This window comes from Xenopus tropicalis, chromosome 2 (assembly GCF_000004195.4).
Source record: "Xenopus tropicalis strain Nigerian chromosome 2, UCB_Xtro_10.0, whole genome shotgun sequence".
In the NCBI taxonomy this organism is placed as follows: Eukaryota; Metazoa; Chordata; class Amphibia; order Anura; family Pipidae; genus Xenopus; species Xenopus tropicalis.
Window position 1 is genome coordinate 133865327 of NC_030678.2, and position 17126 is coordinate 133882452.

The window sequence follows — 17126 nt, forward strand, 5'->3', positions numbered from 1 at the left end:
CTGTTGAATGAATCATCCTTTAGAAATGACAGAATCCTCGTTCTACTCATAAAACTCAGAGTATTGGCATCATTTGTGCCACAATACTTTACTGACTAGCGTTATGCATAGGGCTTGGAAGATAGACCCATACCAACAGGGGGAAGTGGTGACAGCATCATAGAAAATGAAAAACAAAATTAATTCATGTTAGGATTTGTATTAAAATAAATAAGATACTGGATGGGTTTATATCTGGTTTGAGTAAAATGCACAACTCTAGCTATTGCTAACTAGTTTCTCATGATCTGGAGAGCAAAGTGGATGCATAATGGAGAAGAAGATTATAGTTAAATCTATAATTAGTTGCATGGTATCTTGATTACTATGATGGTAAAGTACAAAACTTTTTTTTGCTGCAATTTGGAAAAACTGCTCAGTCCTTATTAATTAAATATCCCTTACTGACCCTGTGTCCGCTTATTGATCTAGGTTTGACAGGCTCACTTTAAGTAAGGAGGTTCATTTGCCTGGATTAGCAGCAGGAGTCCTTCATGATATTGAAATATTTGCTTGGGGAGCTGCTGGAGCTCAGATCTTGATAATAGAACTGGGGGAGGGCAGCAATCCTCAGGGACACCATATGCTAGTGGACTGCACCCCTGCTATGTTACCACAGTGATGCTTCATTATTTTATGTTTAATCTCTTAAGGGTTACCCGTTATGAGAGCAGAATAAATTCTCCTGCCTACTCATATTAGTGAAGCATGAGTGTTAATTAGTATATTTGTCATGCTGTTACCCCAGTTTGCTAGTTGCCGATTCTTTTGTTTTGTTGTTTATGAAACAATTTAATTGCTAGAGGGAACATATATACCTTATTTATAAGTAGGCTTTATCTTCCATTTATGTTCTCTTTGAGGGCACAACATACTGTTTACAAAAGAACCCATTGCACACAATCTCATATATCATTCTAGAATAGATTGTGACATCTTTGTTAAGAATAACATTTGGTTTTATGTTAACTAAAGAAGTGTTAAGCTGAAACATCCTCCAATGTTCATCAATCATGATGATCAGTAATCTGTTTGTGTGCCCACATAGCAAGTTAGCAGATGACTTCAGAGGTACCAGTGAAGGTCAGTGGTTCACACTAATCGCGTTAAAGTGGAATGGATTTTGATTTTGTGGACTTCCCTACTTTAGCCATAGTATGGCATGTAATGGTTAAGTAAATCAGACCATATGTCACCAGCTTCAAGTCATTTAACCTGTTTGGGTGCAGTCTCTGTTCCCTTATGCAGAATTCCAAATGTGTTTTCCTAGACTTTCTTAATTTTGTCATATACACTTGCAAAACTTTGTTCTATTTTAAATGTAGTTTGTAGATAAAAGAATTGTCAGAGCAAGAATTCTTCTTCCACCTGCATGTCTGACGATTCAGCTCTTAACGTTAGTAGAAAAAAACAAAAGATTTGATCAGGAAGGATCATAATTGTAATGTGTATGGCCACCTTAAAGCTGGCCATACACGTGGCGATCTGCCGATGTTTCGTGCGACCATCGGTCAGATCCGCCACACACCATTCAGGGCTGAATCGGCAGGTAAGGAGGTAGAAACAATAGGATTTCTACCTCCTTCTGCCGATTCAGCGCTGAAGGGAGATTTTGGTCAGGCGCCTTCTATGGCGCCCGATCAAAATTTTCAAACTGGTCCGATCGGCAAGTCGGCCGATATCAGCAGCTTCCTGCGATATCGGTCGACTCGCCGACATACCATACACGCACCGAATATCGATTATCGGTGCGTGTATGGCCACCTTTAGTTTGTGAATACTTCCAGTGGTGTTTTCCCCATTCTTTGTTAGTAAGTTTCCAATGTCACATTGCCTTATCAACACTGTAAACATCAGGAGCTCTCCATAGACTCCAATAGACTATAATGTTTTTGTAACATTTTATCACAACAAAATTATAATTCGCTGTTTCTAGTTTAAAGTTTGTTGAATGGGGAAATGTTTTATATAATCTATGCAAAGTTGCTTATGTATCATACTATCACACCAAATCTATGGAATTGCTTAAATTTATTAAAACTCTGGAGCAATTAAAGGAAAAGTAACACTAACATTTTTTAAGAAAAAAATCTATTCTACCCTGCCCCAATAATTGCCCTATTCTGCACACCATTAATTATTCTGAATGCTTTATTAGAAAACACCTGCTAAAACTTGGCTTCTGGTCATTTGAAATAGGGCGATACGGCAATGCAGGGCAGAATCCACCATGCAACGACTGATTTAAACAGAAGATGTTTCTTTATGTAGTTGGCTAAAGAGCGGCTAGATGCCCAAAAGCTACATTCTGTGTATAAATCTCAGATAATTATTTTTCCTGAATTCCTTTTACTACCTTGCTAGGTGTTCACACCAACTTTTCTTAATCCTGAACCATTATATTTTATTCTAAATCGGATAAAAACTCTCACAGCATTAAAGTACACTTAATAAACCTAAGACGTCTGAATATAACAAGATTTTAAGATGAAAATCTCTATATTGAAATCATTAAAGTAAGTGAGCTGTTGCAGACTTCTTAGTGCTTCTTTTCAAAAACCTGGAAACCCAATTTATTCTTCAAAATGTTCAAAATCTTCTGTACTTTCTCTGGTGCCTTTAAAGGAGACATATCCTATGAAAATTATGAATGTACCAGTGAATTATACTCCTCTAGATATAGAAGGATTGTGCTTTAAAAAGTTGTGTTTCTGACTGGCTGAATTCTCTGGATGAGCTGGGGAGCCGGCGGCCCTCTGTACCCTGCACTGTAGGATAGGAACCAATCAGCAGCTAGGCTGACCTGATAGGGAACTAAAGCCTGTCTGTGCGTGTGTGAGTGCAGGGCTGTGATTGGCTCTCCCCCTCCTACTGGGCTTCTGGCAGGGACCGTTAGGACACGCCCACTCTTCATTTCACACTGGACAGAGAAGTGAGAGGATCTATAGGGAGCTCCAATAAAGGGGCCATTGTTACAGATAGGGTTAATGTTTAGCACAAAGTGAAACCAGCACCGTATATTATTCATAATTGCCTACAAAATTAGGGTTTTACCCCATTTATCCAATATGTCTCCTTTAAAAAAAATGTCAAAGGAAAATTTTGTAGTTAGGAGATTTCAATGTGCTATGTCAATCACAAGAAAAATCTCTTCAAATCCCATCCCATCTACTAGAGCAGGCGTCGGGAACCTATGGCTCGCGAGCCAGATGTGGCTCTTTTGATGGCCACATCTGGCTCGCTGCCAAATCTGTAATATAAATAAAAATCTGTAAATAAAAGAATCCGCATCCGGCCCCTTATACCTTGCCCCTAGCATCCGGCCGATCGAGCATCGTCCTCCACAGGAAGTGGAGCGCGGAGGAAGTGACATCACACGCCAGCGATCGGCGCGAAAGCACTGTGCACCACAGGGGAAATCTGCATTGCCCCAGAGTAAGTTTCCGGCTGGGATAATTTTATATATATATGCATGGGCCGCTGTTGAGATATGTTGGCAGCATTGCGACTGAGAAGCGGAGTGGTGGAACTGCAGCTGGTGCGCATGTTGCGTCTGTAGATACTGAGGCATGTGTTGCTGGACAGCACCGACCTGAGTTACATCCCTGGTGTCTCCGTCAGAGATTTTGAGCTACAAGTTGCTGACCTGAAGGCCTCAGACATGTGGGTGAATAAGTTCAAGTCACTGAATGAAGATTTGGAAAGACTTGCACGACAGCAAGCAGAGTTGGCGAGCAAACACAAGTGGGGAGAAATGAAAAAACTTCAACCTGCGGACCAGCTGATTGTCACAACTTGGAACACGCTTCCCGTCACATACCACACACTGCAGTGTGTGAGTATTGCTGTACTGACAATGTTTGGCTCTACATATGCATGTGAGCAGTCTTTCTCACATCTAAAGAACATTAAGACCAACCTACGATCACGTTTAACGGATGGAAGTCTCAACGCCTGCATGAAACTTAACCTCACCACGTATCAACCAGACTACAAAGCCATCAACAGAACCATGCAACACCAGAGGTCTCATTAATGGTAAGTACTTTCTTCATCCCTGGTTAGCAACAGCATAACAACGTTATTAAAAAGAATTCAGAGGCTTATTGTACTTTTAAACGTGTTGGACTTACATAAAATGCACACATTTACTTGTATTTAGTTTTAATAATATTGTACGGCTCTCACGGAATTACATTTTAAAATATGTCGTGTTTATGGCTCTCTCAGCCAAAAAGGTTCCTGACCCCTGTACTAGAGTTACGCTCCTTGCTTGTTCTGTAACCAATATCACTTGAAGGTGTGACCACCTTTCCTGATGATTTCCAAAGGTTTATGAACAAAAAAAGCAACATACTAGGAAAGCTATAAATTTGGTCTAAATAGAAAAAAAAAGAATAAAAATGAAAAGATATTGCTATTTTGATCAAAATAAGAATATATCACTAACATTTTTGTGATTTTTGAAAACTTATTTAGAAATCCACTGAATTCATGAATGTGGTAATACCAAAAATGTATAGTTTTATTTAGATTTCTGACTTGTATGTGTCAAAAACTCTGCACTCTACCAAGTACACATGAGGAATCCAAAATGGGCAAATATGGCTTTCCTATCTCTACCCCCACTGATTACTGGCCGACACCAACATGCCCGAGAGGTAGGCCCAACAGGACTGGGATCCATTGGGATTTTTTCCGGTGCTCTGTTGGTCCACTCCAACCTTGAATTCAAAGTACACTATGATCCCAGTTTGGGCGCCAGGGTGCATATGCTCCTAAACCTTTAATGCACATTTTAATAGTTTGCCCACGTGTGAGAGTGTTGTTATGGTTCCATTTTATATGTTTCAGCAGTTACCATTTAAAGTAGGTGTTTTCAGTTTCTGTCTCGGGTGTGGAGTCGAGACAAGTGGTTTTGTCTTTTTTTTTTCTTTTTGTTGTTGTTTTTAAATAAGCAGCCTGATACCTATTAGGGTTGTGACAGACGGGGAGATTAGTTGTCGCGTGACAAATCTCCCCGATATGCCATCCCACCGGCTAGAATGTAAATCGGCGGTGGGATGCCATACGCGGCGCGGAGATTTGCCGAAGTTGCCTTGAGAGGAAACTTTGGTGATTTCGGCACCGCGTATGCCATCCCACCGCGATTTACATTCTAGCCGGTGGGATGGTATATCGGGGAGATTTGTCGCGCTGCGACTAATGAATGTAAATCTCTTCGTTTCCCAAAGTTGCCTTTCAAGTAAAGGGTGACTACGGAAAAATGAAGCAAGGCTGTTAGGTACATGCATTTAGGCCTCTGGCGCTCTGAAATCCAGCCCTACTTAGCCAAACCCCTTTAAAAAACAATTGGATTTGGGTTTCATGCTTAATCTAAAAAGTACTTTTTTTTATTTATCATTATACGGCTTTTTATGTCTGGGGGATAAACTATTACCAGCATAATTTTGAAAAAGTAGAAAGTATGAAAATATGTTAATTCTAAACCAATTTGTCTTTGTGTCATTCCTGTTTTTTTTTTTTTGGAATTGATGACAAATCTAGTAAGAGGATATTGAATCTGCTGCTGTTTATTTATTACCAACAATAAAACTCCCTCTCAGATTTTTTTTATAGAGAAGTTTCCATCCTAGGCTGACTGCCTGCTAAATCACTGTTTGCTGTAGAACCAAGGGCAATACTGGGAAATATTATAGTTTCTTTATATAGTGATATTATATCAGTTTGTGCTTCAGAGATTTTCAAACTTTAACAACAGTCTCTGTAAGTGGAACTGTTTTTTTTCACATTCACTCGCTTTCTCTGGTGGGTTCCATTGGGAGTCAGTTTACCACTGTGTTTCTGGACTATGGAAGGGAATGGCCAAACAAATAGAATGTTGTCCAGAACACAGACCATGCAGTGACCTAGTTATAACAGGGCAAAAAAAAAAAACCCATGCTGTGCTAATCATAGGGACCTGAATGGGCAAGGAAATTACGACCTTTATCTCTGTATAACAAGCAGGTTGTCATTTGTTCTTTTTATAGTTAAATATAAAACTACTGCAGTTTGATCTTGTATGACTTTGAGACTGAATCATTTAAGCCAAAAATTATTTTCACATCTCCGAGCAGGTTTCACTGGTTTTGTGTCCTCAGTATTCATTAGAGGCCCTTTCAAGCTGCGGGCTCTCAAAGACTTTTGCTGATTCATATTCGTAGAGAAAATGTTTCTCAGTGAATATAAGTGACGGATGATTCAGTTTGTAGCTTCAATGAGAAGCAGCAGAAGGGGGACATCTTCCCCAACAATATAAATTGTATTTTTACTGTAGGCAGAAATAGCTTGTTAGTCAGGTTCATAGTACCTTATCCATGTCAGGGAATGCTGCACTTTACACTAAATATGTACTGAAAATTTGAAAATTTTCCTTTTTTTTGCTCAGTAGAAGGTCTGTTCCCAAGTGCAGAACAAGTCTTTGTCGGCTATCAGGGCAATTGGCCTATGGATAATTATTTTGTTCTTCCTTGGCATGTCCTATATGCCAATAGTTTTACTGAACATTCTACAGATGTTAAATAAAAAGAACCAATGTTAGAACTAGAGTATATTTTCCTGGTAATATTGCAGTGAACATACATTAAACCATTATGTTTGAGCCCATGGGCTTTCATCTAGGCAAAATATAATTAAACTCTCATTTGTTTGAGAACCCGTTGCATAGGAGGAGGGTGGGGAGTTTAAAGGAACAGTAACACCAAAAATGAAAGTTTTTTTTTTTAAATCAATTAAAATATAATGTACTGTTGCCCTGCATTGGTAAAAGTTGTGTTTTTGCTACAGTAACGCTAATATAGTTTATATAAATAAGCTGGTGTGTGGCCATGGGGGCAGCCATTCAAGCTGGAAAAATGGACAAAAGGCACAGGTTACATAGCAGATAACCGTTAACCTCTCTAGAATACAATAGTGTTTTATCTGTTTTCTCCTTTGAATGGCTGCCTCCATTGCTACAAAGCAACTTAATTTATATAAGTTTCTGGGGAAAACACCCCAGTTGTACCAGTGCAGGGCAGCAGTACATTATATTCTAATTACTTTCATACACTTTAATTTTTTTACTGTTTCTTTAAGTAGTATATCTATTAGTAGCTGGCTGCCTTAAGAAAGCTGGTCTGATTTGCCCATACATGCTTCCTTTACATCAATGATTTGCTGGGGTATCCACTTCAGAATAAGCTCATAGCTAAAACTGGTGGTCAGAGCTGTCAAAAGGAAAGATGCGATTGGCTGACGTGGGCAATCTCATCGGTGATGTTTGTACATAATAATGTAAAATAAGGTCTCAAAAAAGCCTGGAGTGGATCATTATCTCCCTCATGACATGGGGTTGGTTGACTACTCTGGGTGGTTTGTGAGGGAGCAGTGGCATAACTACATATACAGCAGACCCCCCTTCCCTTATGGCCAGGCCCTGTATTTTAGTCTCCCATCCCCAGCCCCTCGCCTACCTTAAATTTCTCCAAAAACTTGCATTAGGCAGGGGAGGAGGAACTGTTTGCGCCAGGTTCCTCCGAAGATTTGTGGTGGGAGGATGGGGGTGCCGTTAATGGGATGTTGCTGTTTGGGAGTTTATATAGGAAAAGTCATGTACCCTATTGTAAAATATAAGGATATTAGAATTTAGAATTAGAAGAGATTAAAATGTGAGAGCAAGGCTACTCAACAATTATGTGTCAATTTATATGTCTGTTTGGGTGTGTAAGGGCCAAGGTCAGTTAAATCTCTGCTACTGGTGGCAACTAATCCTCCTGAAATTCCTTCCCACTGGCAATAAAGTGAATGTTAATTGCTAGTGGGAAAGCACACGCGTTGCTTCATTTTCCAAAGTTGCGTGAAGTTTTCTCCTGCAGGAAACTTCGGGCAAGTTTGGAAAATGAAGCTAGCTTTTGCATTACCACTGGTGATTCAAATTATTGCAGGGGGAAGGCATTTTGGGGATATTAGTTTAATGTCGGTGTCGGACTGGCCACCAGAATACCAGGGAAACTCCCGGTGGGCCCTGGTGTCAGTGGACCCTCTTGCTCACCCAACCATTTGCCTTGTATGCCACTACCATAGCCATTACTCGATTCTATATGAAAAACTGAAGAAATGGAGGAAAGGATAGATAATAGTATTTAAATAGAAGTAATTAGGAGATTAAAGAAAGTGAGTGAACAGAGAAGGGGGCATAAGGTCTAAGGGTTTTCTGGTGTGCCCTTGTCATCCCATTCCGACACTGTTAGTCGCCAACTGTAGCTGAGATTAACCTGGGTAATCTGCACTGGGCACACCTATGTGTGCATAAAACCTTTTCTTTACTTTAGGTATACTTTTTCCTTTAACTCTGCTAAATCGCTCATTTGGCGTATATAGTTATGGCATGGGGGTTTCCAGATCAGAATTTTTTCCATGCGTTAAGGCTGCACATTGAAAACCTTAAATGATTGTTTTTCCATCAACATGGGCGTATTCAGCTTAGTTACCATCAAGTACAAGGTACTAGCATATTAAAGAGAAAAAGCCATCAAAAATGAAGAACTGCCTAAAAAATATATTACTGTATTTCAGAGCTTTCTGTATAAAAGGCTTCTGGATACTCAATCCCAATACCTTTTTAGTAGCAATATTTATCTATAACCATAGTTTAATCAGGGCCTAAAATTTGACAATGTATAAGCAGGAAAGCAAAAGCAAATACTTTTATATTCATTTTCAGTTTATTTTGTAAAACAGCCCGTGGAAACAAATTGACGAGGCACTGTCAAATATTGTAAATACTCTTTAATAATAAAGGTGAAAGGTATTAGACGGCATTCAGTATATACTTGTGTAAAACAGTATTAGTGATGATTAATTAACCTAAATGTACAAATCCAAAGTCATTTACAGATCAGTAATTATACTGGTACCCCTCTAGCAGCAAAGAGCTGTAACATCTCATTGGCTTGCTTGTAAGATGGAAGTCATCACCTTGTTTGTTTGTTTTTTTAATAGAATTGGAATATTAACACATTATATTGGCGTTAACCTGGCTTTTATCTTTGGTTTGTAGTTTGTGTCAACTTTTATCTTTAAGGCTGGAGTTGCTCTTTTGCTGTTGCAGCTCTTAGCATTTGGGGGATCCTGAAAGTTGTAGTACAACAGGTGGATGATTCAGGTTGGACATCACAGTTTTAAGCCATTTCCTTTGCTTTGGAGTAGCTGCCAGAGTGCATGAGTTAAAAGAACAACTCTGTTTATACAGGATACAGATTTGAAATTAAATTTCAGTCCCATGGTAAAATACATTGTTTGATTCATTTTCTTCTCTTAAAGGTGATCTTCTTCCAATTTTTTTTTTGTTTTGCTTTTTCCAGCATATGTTATTTGTATTTCATTGACTTTTTAAAGTTTTTTGTTATGTAATGAGATTGCTATTGAAGGTCATATCTCTCCTACTCTTAACGTTCTCTGCAGAATGTAGCATATTTGAGAGTTAGAATTATTATTATTATTCTGCAAAACAAAAATTGTGTGGCTTTGTGCTAAACAAATTGGTGAAATAGCAAGCTAGTTCCAAGATACAGCCATTTTAGCCATTTAGTCTGTCTGCTTCGGTATCAGGCATGTGTCTAGGAAGCAGCTTATTAAGACCAACACTTGTACCCTTATGGCTCATACACATAACTGAATTATTCATTCTTATAAGATGCATTTTTAATGCTTTTTGAATGCAAATTTAATCTCAGCTTTACTCACAAGTGTTCAAACGTTTTCACTCTTTTGGGTTCTTAAGCTTTTTTTTTTTTTTTTTTTATAAACCCAGCATGCGCAATTTTCTACTGTTTGATGATTGTTCTAATTACACTTGCTTCTGTGAAAAACTGCAAAATGCATAAAAACAAGGCATATAAGTCCATTGTGGTTACATTTGTGGTTATATGTGCGTATATTGTGTTTAAAATTGAAAAAACATATACACACTTGGTGGGTACTATGTTGCGTAAGAAAGCACTGATTGTTGTTGTTGCAAAAGTTTTCAGGTCTCAGAGCTACAAGTGTTTGTGGCAGGAGAATTAAAAAATATGCTGTCATTTCTTCATGATGTTTTGTGTATGTGCTCAATGACAGACAGCTCAAATCAATACCTTTTGGGAAATTGTATAAAGCTATGGGTGTAATTAAGTGCTGCATATCGTAATCCAGTCATAATTACAATCAAAATCATGTAAAAATGCTCTGCAGTGTTGTAATTAAATCATTCACAAATCAATGGAAACCTCTTAATACATTCTTTTCATTACATATTTCAAAGAAAAAATCATTTTAAAAACACAGTATGAAAAACCATGGAAATGTGCATCAAATATAACATAATATATTCTTTGCTACATGCAGTGTTAGCAAGGGTTATACTCCAGCTGCCAGAAAACTTGATAAAGGCTTTTCAGACTGCTTCTGCACATATACTTTTATTTTTTTAAACTCCTTGCTAGTTATTGAATGAATGCAGTGAAAAAAGTATGTATATATAATATATTGTCATATATGCTTCTTTGTTATACCCTAGTCACAATGTTTCTGTGTAGATCTTCAGCTATGGTGTAATGCAGCGTTTTTCAACCACTGTTCCGCGGCACACTAGTGTGCCGCGAGATGTTGCCTGGTGTGCCGTAGGCAGGGCACCAATGTACTAGGGGGGCACTGCTGCTGGGCACCAATGTACTAGGGGGGCACTGCTCTTGGCACCAATGTACTAGGGGGGCACTGCTGCTGGGCACCAATGTACTAGGGGGGCACTGCTCTTGGCACCAATGTACTAGGGGGGCACCGCTGCTGGGCACAGAGTTAAATTTTTTAACATTTTCTAATGGTGGTGTGCCTCGTGATTTTTTTCATGAAACAAGTGTGCCTTTGCCCAAAAAAGGTTGAAATACACTGGTGTAATGAAAATTAGTTGGTAGCTACATATGAATTGTCTGCTACAATATGCTACTCTAAAATAACCAGGCAACCTAAAAATGTTATAATTTTCATGAGTTCTCTGTACTACATTTTTACCCGAAATAACCATTTTTGAGTTATATGTAAACATGCAAAGAGAACAGTCACATCTAAGATCTTTTGAAATACATGCACAAAAATACTTCTCTGGGATTCATCCTTAGTATAGGAACTACAGTTATACAGTCATTTTTGTGAGGGAAAAATCTATTTTACAGTCACACAAGATATACAGTAATAACATTAGGTGCATTTTGGGGAATATGACTGTTTCACAATGCTGATTTGAAGCCAAGACTGACATTGTGCTTTAAAAAAAGATGTTGAAAGCTGCAAGATTTTCACAGAGAGCTGTTAAGAACAATTTCATCTGATTAAATGTGTCTGTTGTTACACATAATAGTGCGCAAACATGATTGCAAATGACAGCAGTGAAGGGCAAATATTTTAGCAGCATAAAACCATTTATTTACAGTGAATATGTTCTAAAAACCTGTTAGACTTCCTTTTACACAAAGAGCAGGATTTTCTGCAGTCAGGAGTTAATTGTCATTTTGGGTGACATGTACATACCGTTGGCTCACATGTATTCATGTGCAGCACAGCTCTTTGCTTGCTCACGAGTCAGGTACATGATGTGAAGCCAAGGAGCTGCTGCTTAATGAGGCTTGGCTGGATCCTCCGCTGCCTTTTGTTTAGTGAAAAAGTAATTACTTGATAAAATGAAGTGCATCGCTCTGAACAATTGACCCTTTCGAACAATCCAGGCTAGTCAGGAGTCTGAATCCACACTTCAGTGCCATCATAATGGCTTCGAACTTAAGAGTTTCCAGCGTGCAAACAAAGGTGTTGTCTTCCTTCAGTACGAGACGTGTCCCATTTTCTGATTTGATGAAATATTTGAATTGAATAACGTTCGAGGAAACGCAGAATTCCTCTGGAAATCCATCCAGCCTGCTTTTGGAAACCAGCACAATGCGAGCTTTTATTTTGGAGATGAAATCAGGGGCATTGCAGAAGATCCGAAGACCCTGAGACCGATCGTGGTGATCTGTTATTTCCAAAAAAGTGGTTTCCCGTGCAGCCTGCTGCTCTTTCTCCCATCTAGCTTTCACAGCTGCATTAAGTGCCTTCAGCTTGAAAAAATCTGCTTCATGTGCCAAAAGATGGTTTTCTTTGAAACCCTCTGGTAACAAGAGTTCCCCATTTCGTAAAAAGTTCAGAACATGCCTAAATAGTAGCCCGTCTCTGTCTATGAAGTAATGTCCGTCTGCATCAATTGGGCAGAAAATTTTCCTATTGACCACACCTTCAAGGTAAGAGTCAGGGTACTTGGAGAGAGTCTGTTTTTGTGTGATGTACAGATAGCCACCAACGTTGAGAGTGACAAGGGATGTTTTACAGTTTGTACTCGGGTCTCCATCTTCTGAATTGTGACATTTATCATCACAGTCTTTGTCTGTTCTGTTGATTCTGCGTTCCATACTGATCAGCTGCGTGCTACAATAGCAGTCTGGCCTTGCTTCTTGTTTGGTTGTAAAGAGAAATAAAAAAAAAAAAGAACCCTATTCAGCCCTGCCACGATGATGGAATGAAAATGCTGCCAGCATTGCATGAGTTGTCAGCTTGGTTTTGCAGTAGGTGGCGTATGAGCTATGCAAACAGCAAGATATCACCAATACAGCTGGGAAAAATGCGATTTGCATTTAACTGTGTCAGGGCAAAATCTTAACTGTGAACACTTCTCTGATAATTCATCTGTTAGTTCTAGACATATACAAAAAGGGAAATCTAAAATGGCCATGCAGTTCTATTAATAACTTTGTACCAATACTAAATAGTTATTATGCAGGTGATAGTACCATTAAAATAAAGGAATTTTGTGAATAAATATAAAACTGTGGTCAATATATATTTTTTTTTTTAAGTCTCAAAATCTGGCTGCATTTTTTTAAATGTCTGATCGAAACACAGTGAGCTGTATTATCCCATCATTATTTGCTAAACATTACACTGTTTGAGCTTCTGGCAGTGAAACTATTAATCAGGAAAGCCTTGGCCCTTGTGCACACAGTGGGGACCTGTTATCCAAAGGCTTGCAACCTGAGGTTTTCCAGATAAGGGGTGTTTCTGTAATTTGGATCTCCATGCTACTAAAAAAAAAATGTAAACATTAAATAAACCCAATAGGATTGTTTTGCCTCCAGTAAGGATTAATTACATCTCAGCTGGTATCAAGTATAAGGTACTGTTTTATTATTACAGAGAAATCATTTGTAAAAAATTTTGTTTAAAATAGAGTGAATGGGAGATGGGCTTCCTGTATTTCAAAGCTTTTTGGATAACAGGTTTCCCGATAATGGATCCCATACCTATAGTAGTTTACCAAACTGGCACATAAGAATATTAATTGAGAATATTAATAAATAGGTTTAACATCTACTAACAAATGTTGTCATTACCAAACCTGACTAGGTTCAAGGTTGATAATGAGTGTGTCTGTAATGCATGCATACATATCTGTATATGTACCCTTCAAGGTAAACCCACAGGAAGAATTGCTGAGCTGTTTGTCTGCTGCATTTAGCACTGGAAAATATGTATAGTCATGGCACGCATTTCATATGAAATATCCAACCATCATGTTGGATAATACTTTCCTGTAATTTTACTGTAATTGCAGCAAGTTGCCTCTATACATAACCTGTTCAAGGGGAGCAGTATTAATAATTTGTTTGATTTGAACCAGTTATTATGTTACTACAAAATTGCTCCCAACCGTGTGACACTGTTATTGGCTTGTTGTTGTAATGTGCAGTCATGGCCAAATATTTAGCCTCGGTCTCTGTTTTATGTACAGGCACATTCAGAACAATTAGCTGGTGCTATTTTCATTACTAGCTGCCATTTATTATGGCTATCTGCCTGCATGGTAATTAGTGCAGAACACATATGGAGCTCAAAATGACACTGATGGAGTTCAGTAAGGTCGATTTTTGATCAAATGCTCCAATTGATTCCAGTTTGGGTGGTTTCCTTGAACAAAGGATCAAATAGGAAAGTCAGCTGTCTTTGTGACATGTTTGAGGCATTGCAGATTTAAATGAAACATAACCTACATTTTTACAGACCAAATTTTCAATAATTTATTAGAAAATGAGAATATATGAGCTGCTGTTACACAACTATTATAGCACCATTATTTGAATATCATAACCAGCACATATTAGTGTTTCACATTCATTTCAGTACAGTGTTGTGATGTTTTAAATGATGTGAATAACAACAATTCTATAAACTTTTGATTAGTTGGTATCCAATGTTTAAATGTGTTAAATAATTGAACCTAAATGTATGATATATACTTGAGCCAGACAAGATGACCTGACTCAAATCAGAACCTTTGGTCATACTGACATGGCACAAAAAATTTAAGAGGATGTCTTAAAGGAGAAGGAAAGTCAAAATCTATTAAGCACACTATTAAATAGTACTACTATTGCTGTGTAAAAACGCTATATTCCTGGCTTGCCTAATGAAAGATTTACAGAGATACACATACTAGAACCTACATACTTGTTTCAGTGAACGGCGCCGCCATCTTGTCCAGCGTGTCTGTATGGGCTGAAAAGCTCAAGCCAGCTCCCCGCTCCTGCCACAAACCGCCCCCAAGCTCCACAAACCCCCCCGCCCCTGCCCCCCCGCTTCCCCCACCTGCTTATCACAGAGTTCGGCGACACTGCGTCGCCATGGCAACCGAACGCTCCTGCCCTGTGCGCATGCGCCGCCTGCAGTAACAAGTCGCCAAGTCTTGAAGGAGCGATGCATTATGGGAATCTTCTCTACCCAGCTCAGCGTTTTTTTTTTCCTGTTTGGCTTCTGATCTTCTGAACGGGTGAAGTATGGGGAGACTTAAGGGCACTATTGAGAGAACTGAAGGTATGCCTGCAGCTTGAGATTAACTCTTTATTAGCCTTTCCTTCTCCTTTAAACCTTTCTATCTTGCTGCTCCTTACCATTGGAACGCTATCCCTGAATCCCCCCGTAGGGAACACTCACTCACTCTCTTTAACAAAAAACTCAGCTGTTACCTTCTAGTCCTTTGCTTAAGGGCAAATGCCCGTACCTGGTGCACTTTTACCTTCCAATTTGTGCCCGTATGTTACCCAGCCACTTAGACTGTAAGCTCTATGGGGCAGGGGCCTCGTTCCTGCTGTGTCTCATACCACATAGCACTTAATTCTTGAGTATTTATACATATTTATTGTATTTATTATAACACTTGTCCTGCCTCTGTGTAATTTTGTATTTTGTAAGATTGTACAGCGCTGCGTACCCTTGTAGTAACTTCACCAACATACATTTTAGCTTTGCCATATGTTTCATTCTGTTATGACTTTGATTCAACTTTGACCAAAAGATCCCTAAAATTTGCAAAGGAAGTTACAAATTTCTGATTGACAACATAAGAAAAGATGTTGAACCATTGATCTTGCAATACCAGTCAATAATCGGGCCATAGTAATTGCAATGACATTTAGAGAGTGGGATTTAAATGACATTTTCCTTAGTCATTTCCATTACTTCTTACACATCTGTCTGACTTTAACAGAAACTTATTGAAGCTTTATAAATACAACACACAATTTACGACAATAAGCTGTTACCTCTGTATGCTGTTTTTACATAAACAAGTGGACATCTATTTGAAGCACAGTGACTTCATTCTATGTGTGACTTAGCAGTGGGGAAGCATCTTTCTTTAGAAGCACAATTACCGGTGCACTTCCCCCTCTCTTCTCACTGTCTTGTTGTGTAGCCAGTGCATGGCCATTTGCATCAGGTCCCCGATTTTGGCACATAAACAAGATCTTTCTTTTTTTAAAAAAAATATTTTAATTACTGCTAAATTATGTACCTGTCCTGCCTAGTTAAGTTCTCCAGCTCCCCAGACCTGCCTCCATGATCACTGACACTCCAGCGAAATCCAAGATGGTGACCTTATGTGGCCTGGATCATTGCTGTTATAGAGATGCTAAACCTTTAGGCTGATATAAACCTGGCATTTCTATCTGTTTGTTTTTATGGACCTCGTCCTTAAGTAAAGGGTCCCACCACAAAGGCTCTCTGCTGTAGATATCCTGCACTGCTAGCTATGGGGTTTATAATAAAATCCAGAATGTTTTTTTCCCTTTTCCTTATTTTTCCCTTCTGTTTGATTCCTGTGCATATGGACACAACTTCACATGGCTGACAGAAGAAAAAATGTAATAATAATATACACTGTTTAGTAGAAGCTTCCATGAAAGCTGTCCAAGCATATATGGATCCTGGTTAAGTGAGCTGGAGGTTTTATTCTATTGCTGAATGATTATAGTAGTACAGTATAGTGAGTTGAAAACCTCAATACTTTAAATAAAATTCTTTGCTTGTAGGCATTCTCAAGTATGCACTGAAAAAGCTAAAACATATAAAAATAATTCTGACAACTCTTCAGCCATAGCTCGTTACATTTTAATTTATAAAATTGATCTTTAATGGGTCTCAGGCGGGCACTGTCAGTTGTCATGGTAACCAACAACATCTCCACAGTTTATACATCTCTAGTTCTCTGCTTTGTTCAGAGAGGCTGTTTGTCCACGTTCATTTTTCTAGGCATCAGGCTGTCACACAATCATTTTTTGATAATTGGTTTAGTAGTTATCTAATTAAATTATTTAGACTGAGCTGTAAAGGTGCTTAGCTGGAATGCTTTAGTTTTTATAAAAATGTTGCACTTTTCTAACATGTATTAACTGTATAATATTTATTAAAGATTGTAACTTGATTTAAGTGACTAATTCTGCATGCATTATTGGAATGAATAAATGCTAAATTTTGCAGACCTATAGGCACTCTCTACTGCACCAAATTGAATCACAAAACTTGCATGGTATGTAAATGTGCATCATATGTAATGTGTGTGTGTGTGTGTGTGTGTATGTGTTTGTGTGTATGTATGTGTATGTATATATATATATATATATATATATATATATATATATATATATATATATATATATATACATACATAC

At 38.4% G+C, this 17126-nt stretch overlaps 2 protein-coding genes across 2 annotated transcripts in view; one reads left to right on the forward strand and one right to left on the reverse strand.

Annotated features, from left to right (window-relative positions):
• Positions 1-17126, forward strand: part of gtf2f2 (general transcription factor IIF subunit 2) — a 95529-nt gene that overhangs the window by 33973 nt on the left and 44430 nt on the right. The gene's annotated exons all lie outside the window — the stretch shown is intronic.
• Positions 9847-12688, reverse strand: kctd4 (potassium channel tetramerization domain containing 4). Its single transcript, NM_001127954.1, is given in 2 exon segments — positions 9847-10658; positions 10998-12688. A coding segment is annotated over 1 exon segment (774 nt). The 5' UTR covers positions 12537-12688; the 3' UTR covers positions 9847-10658; positions 10998-11762.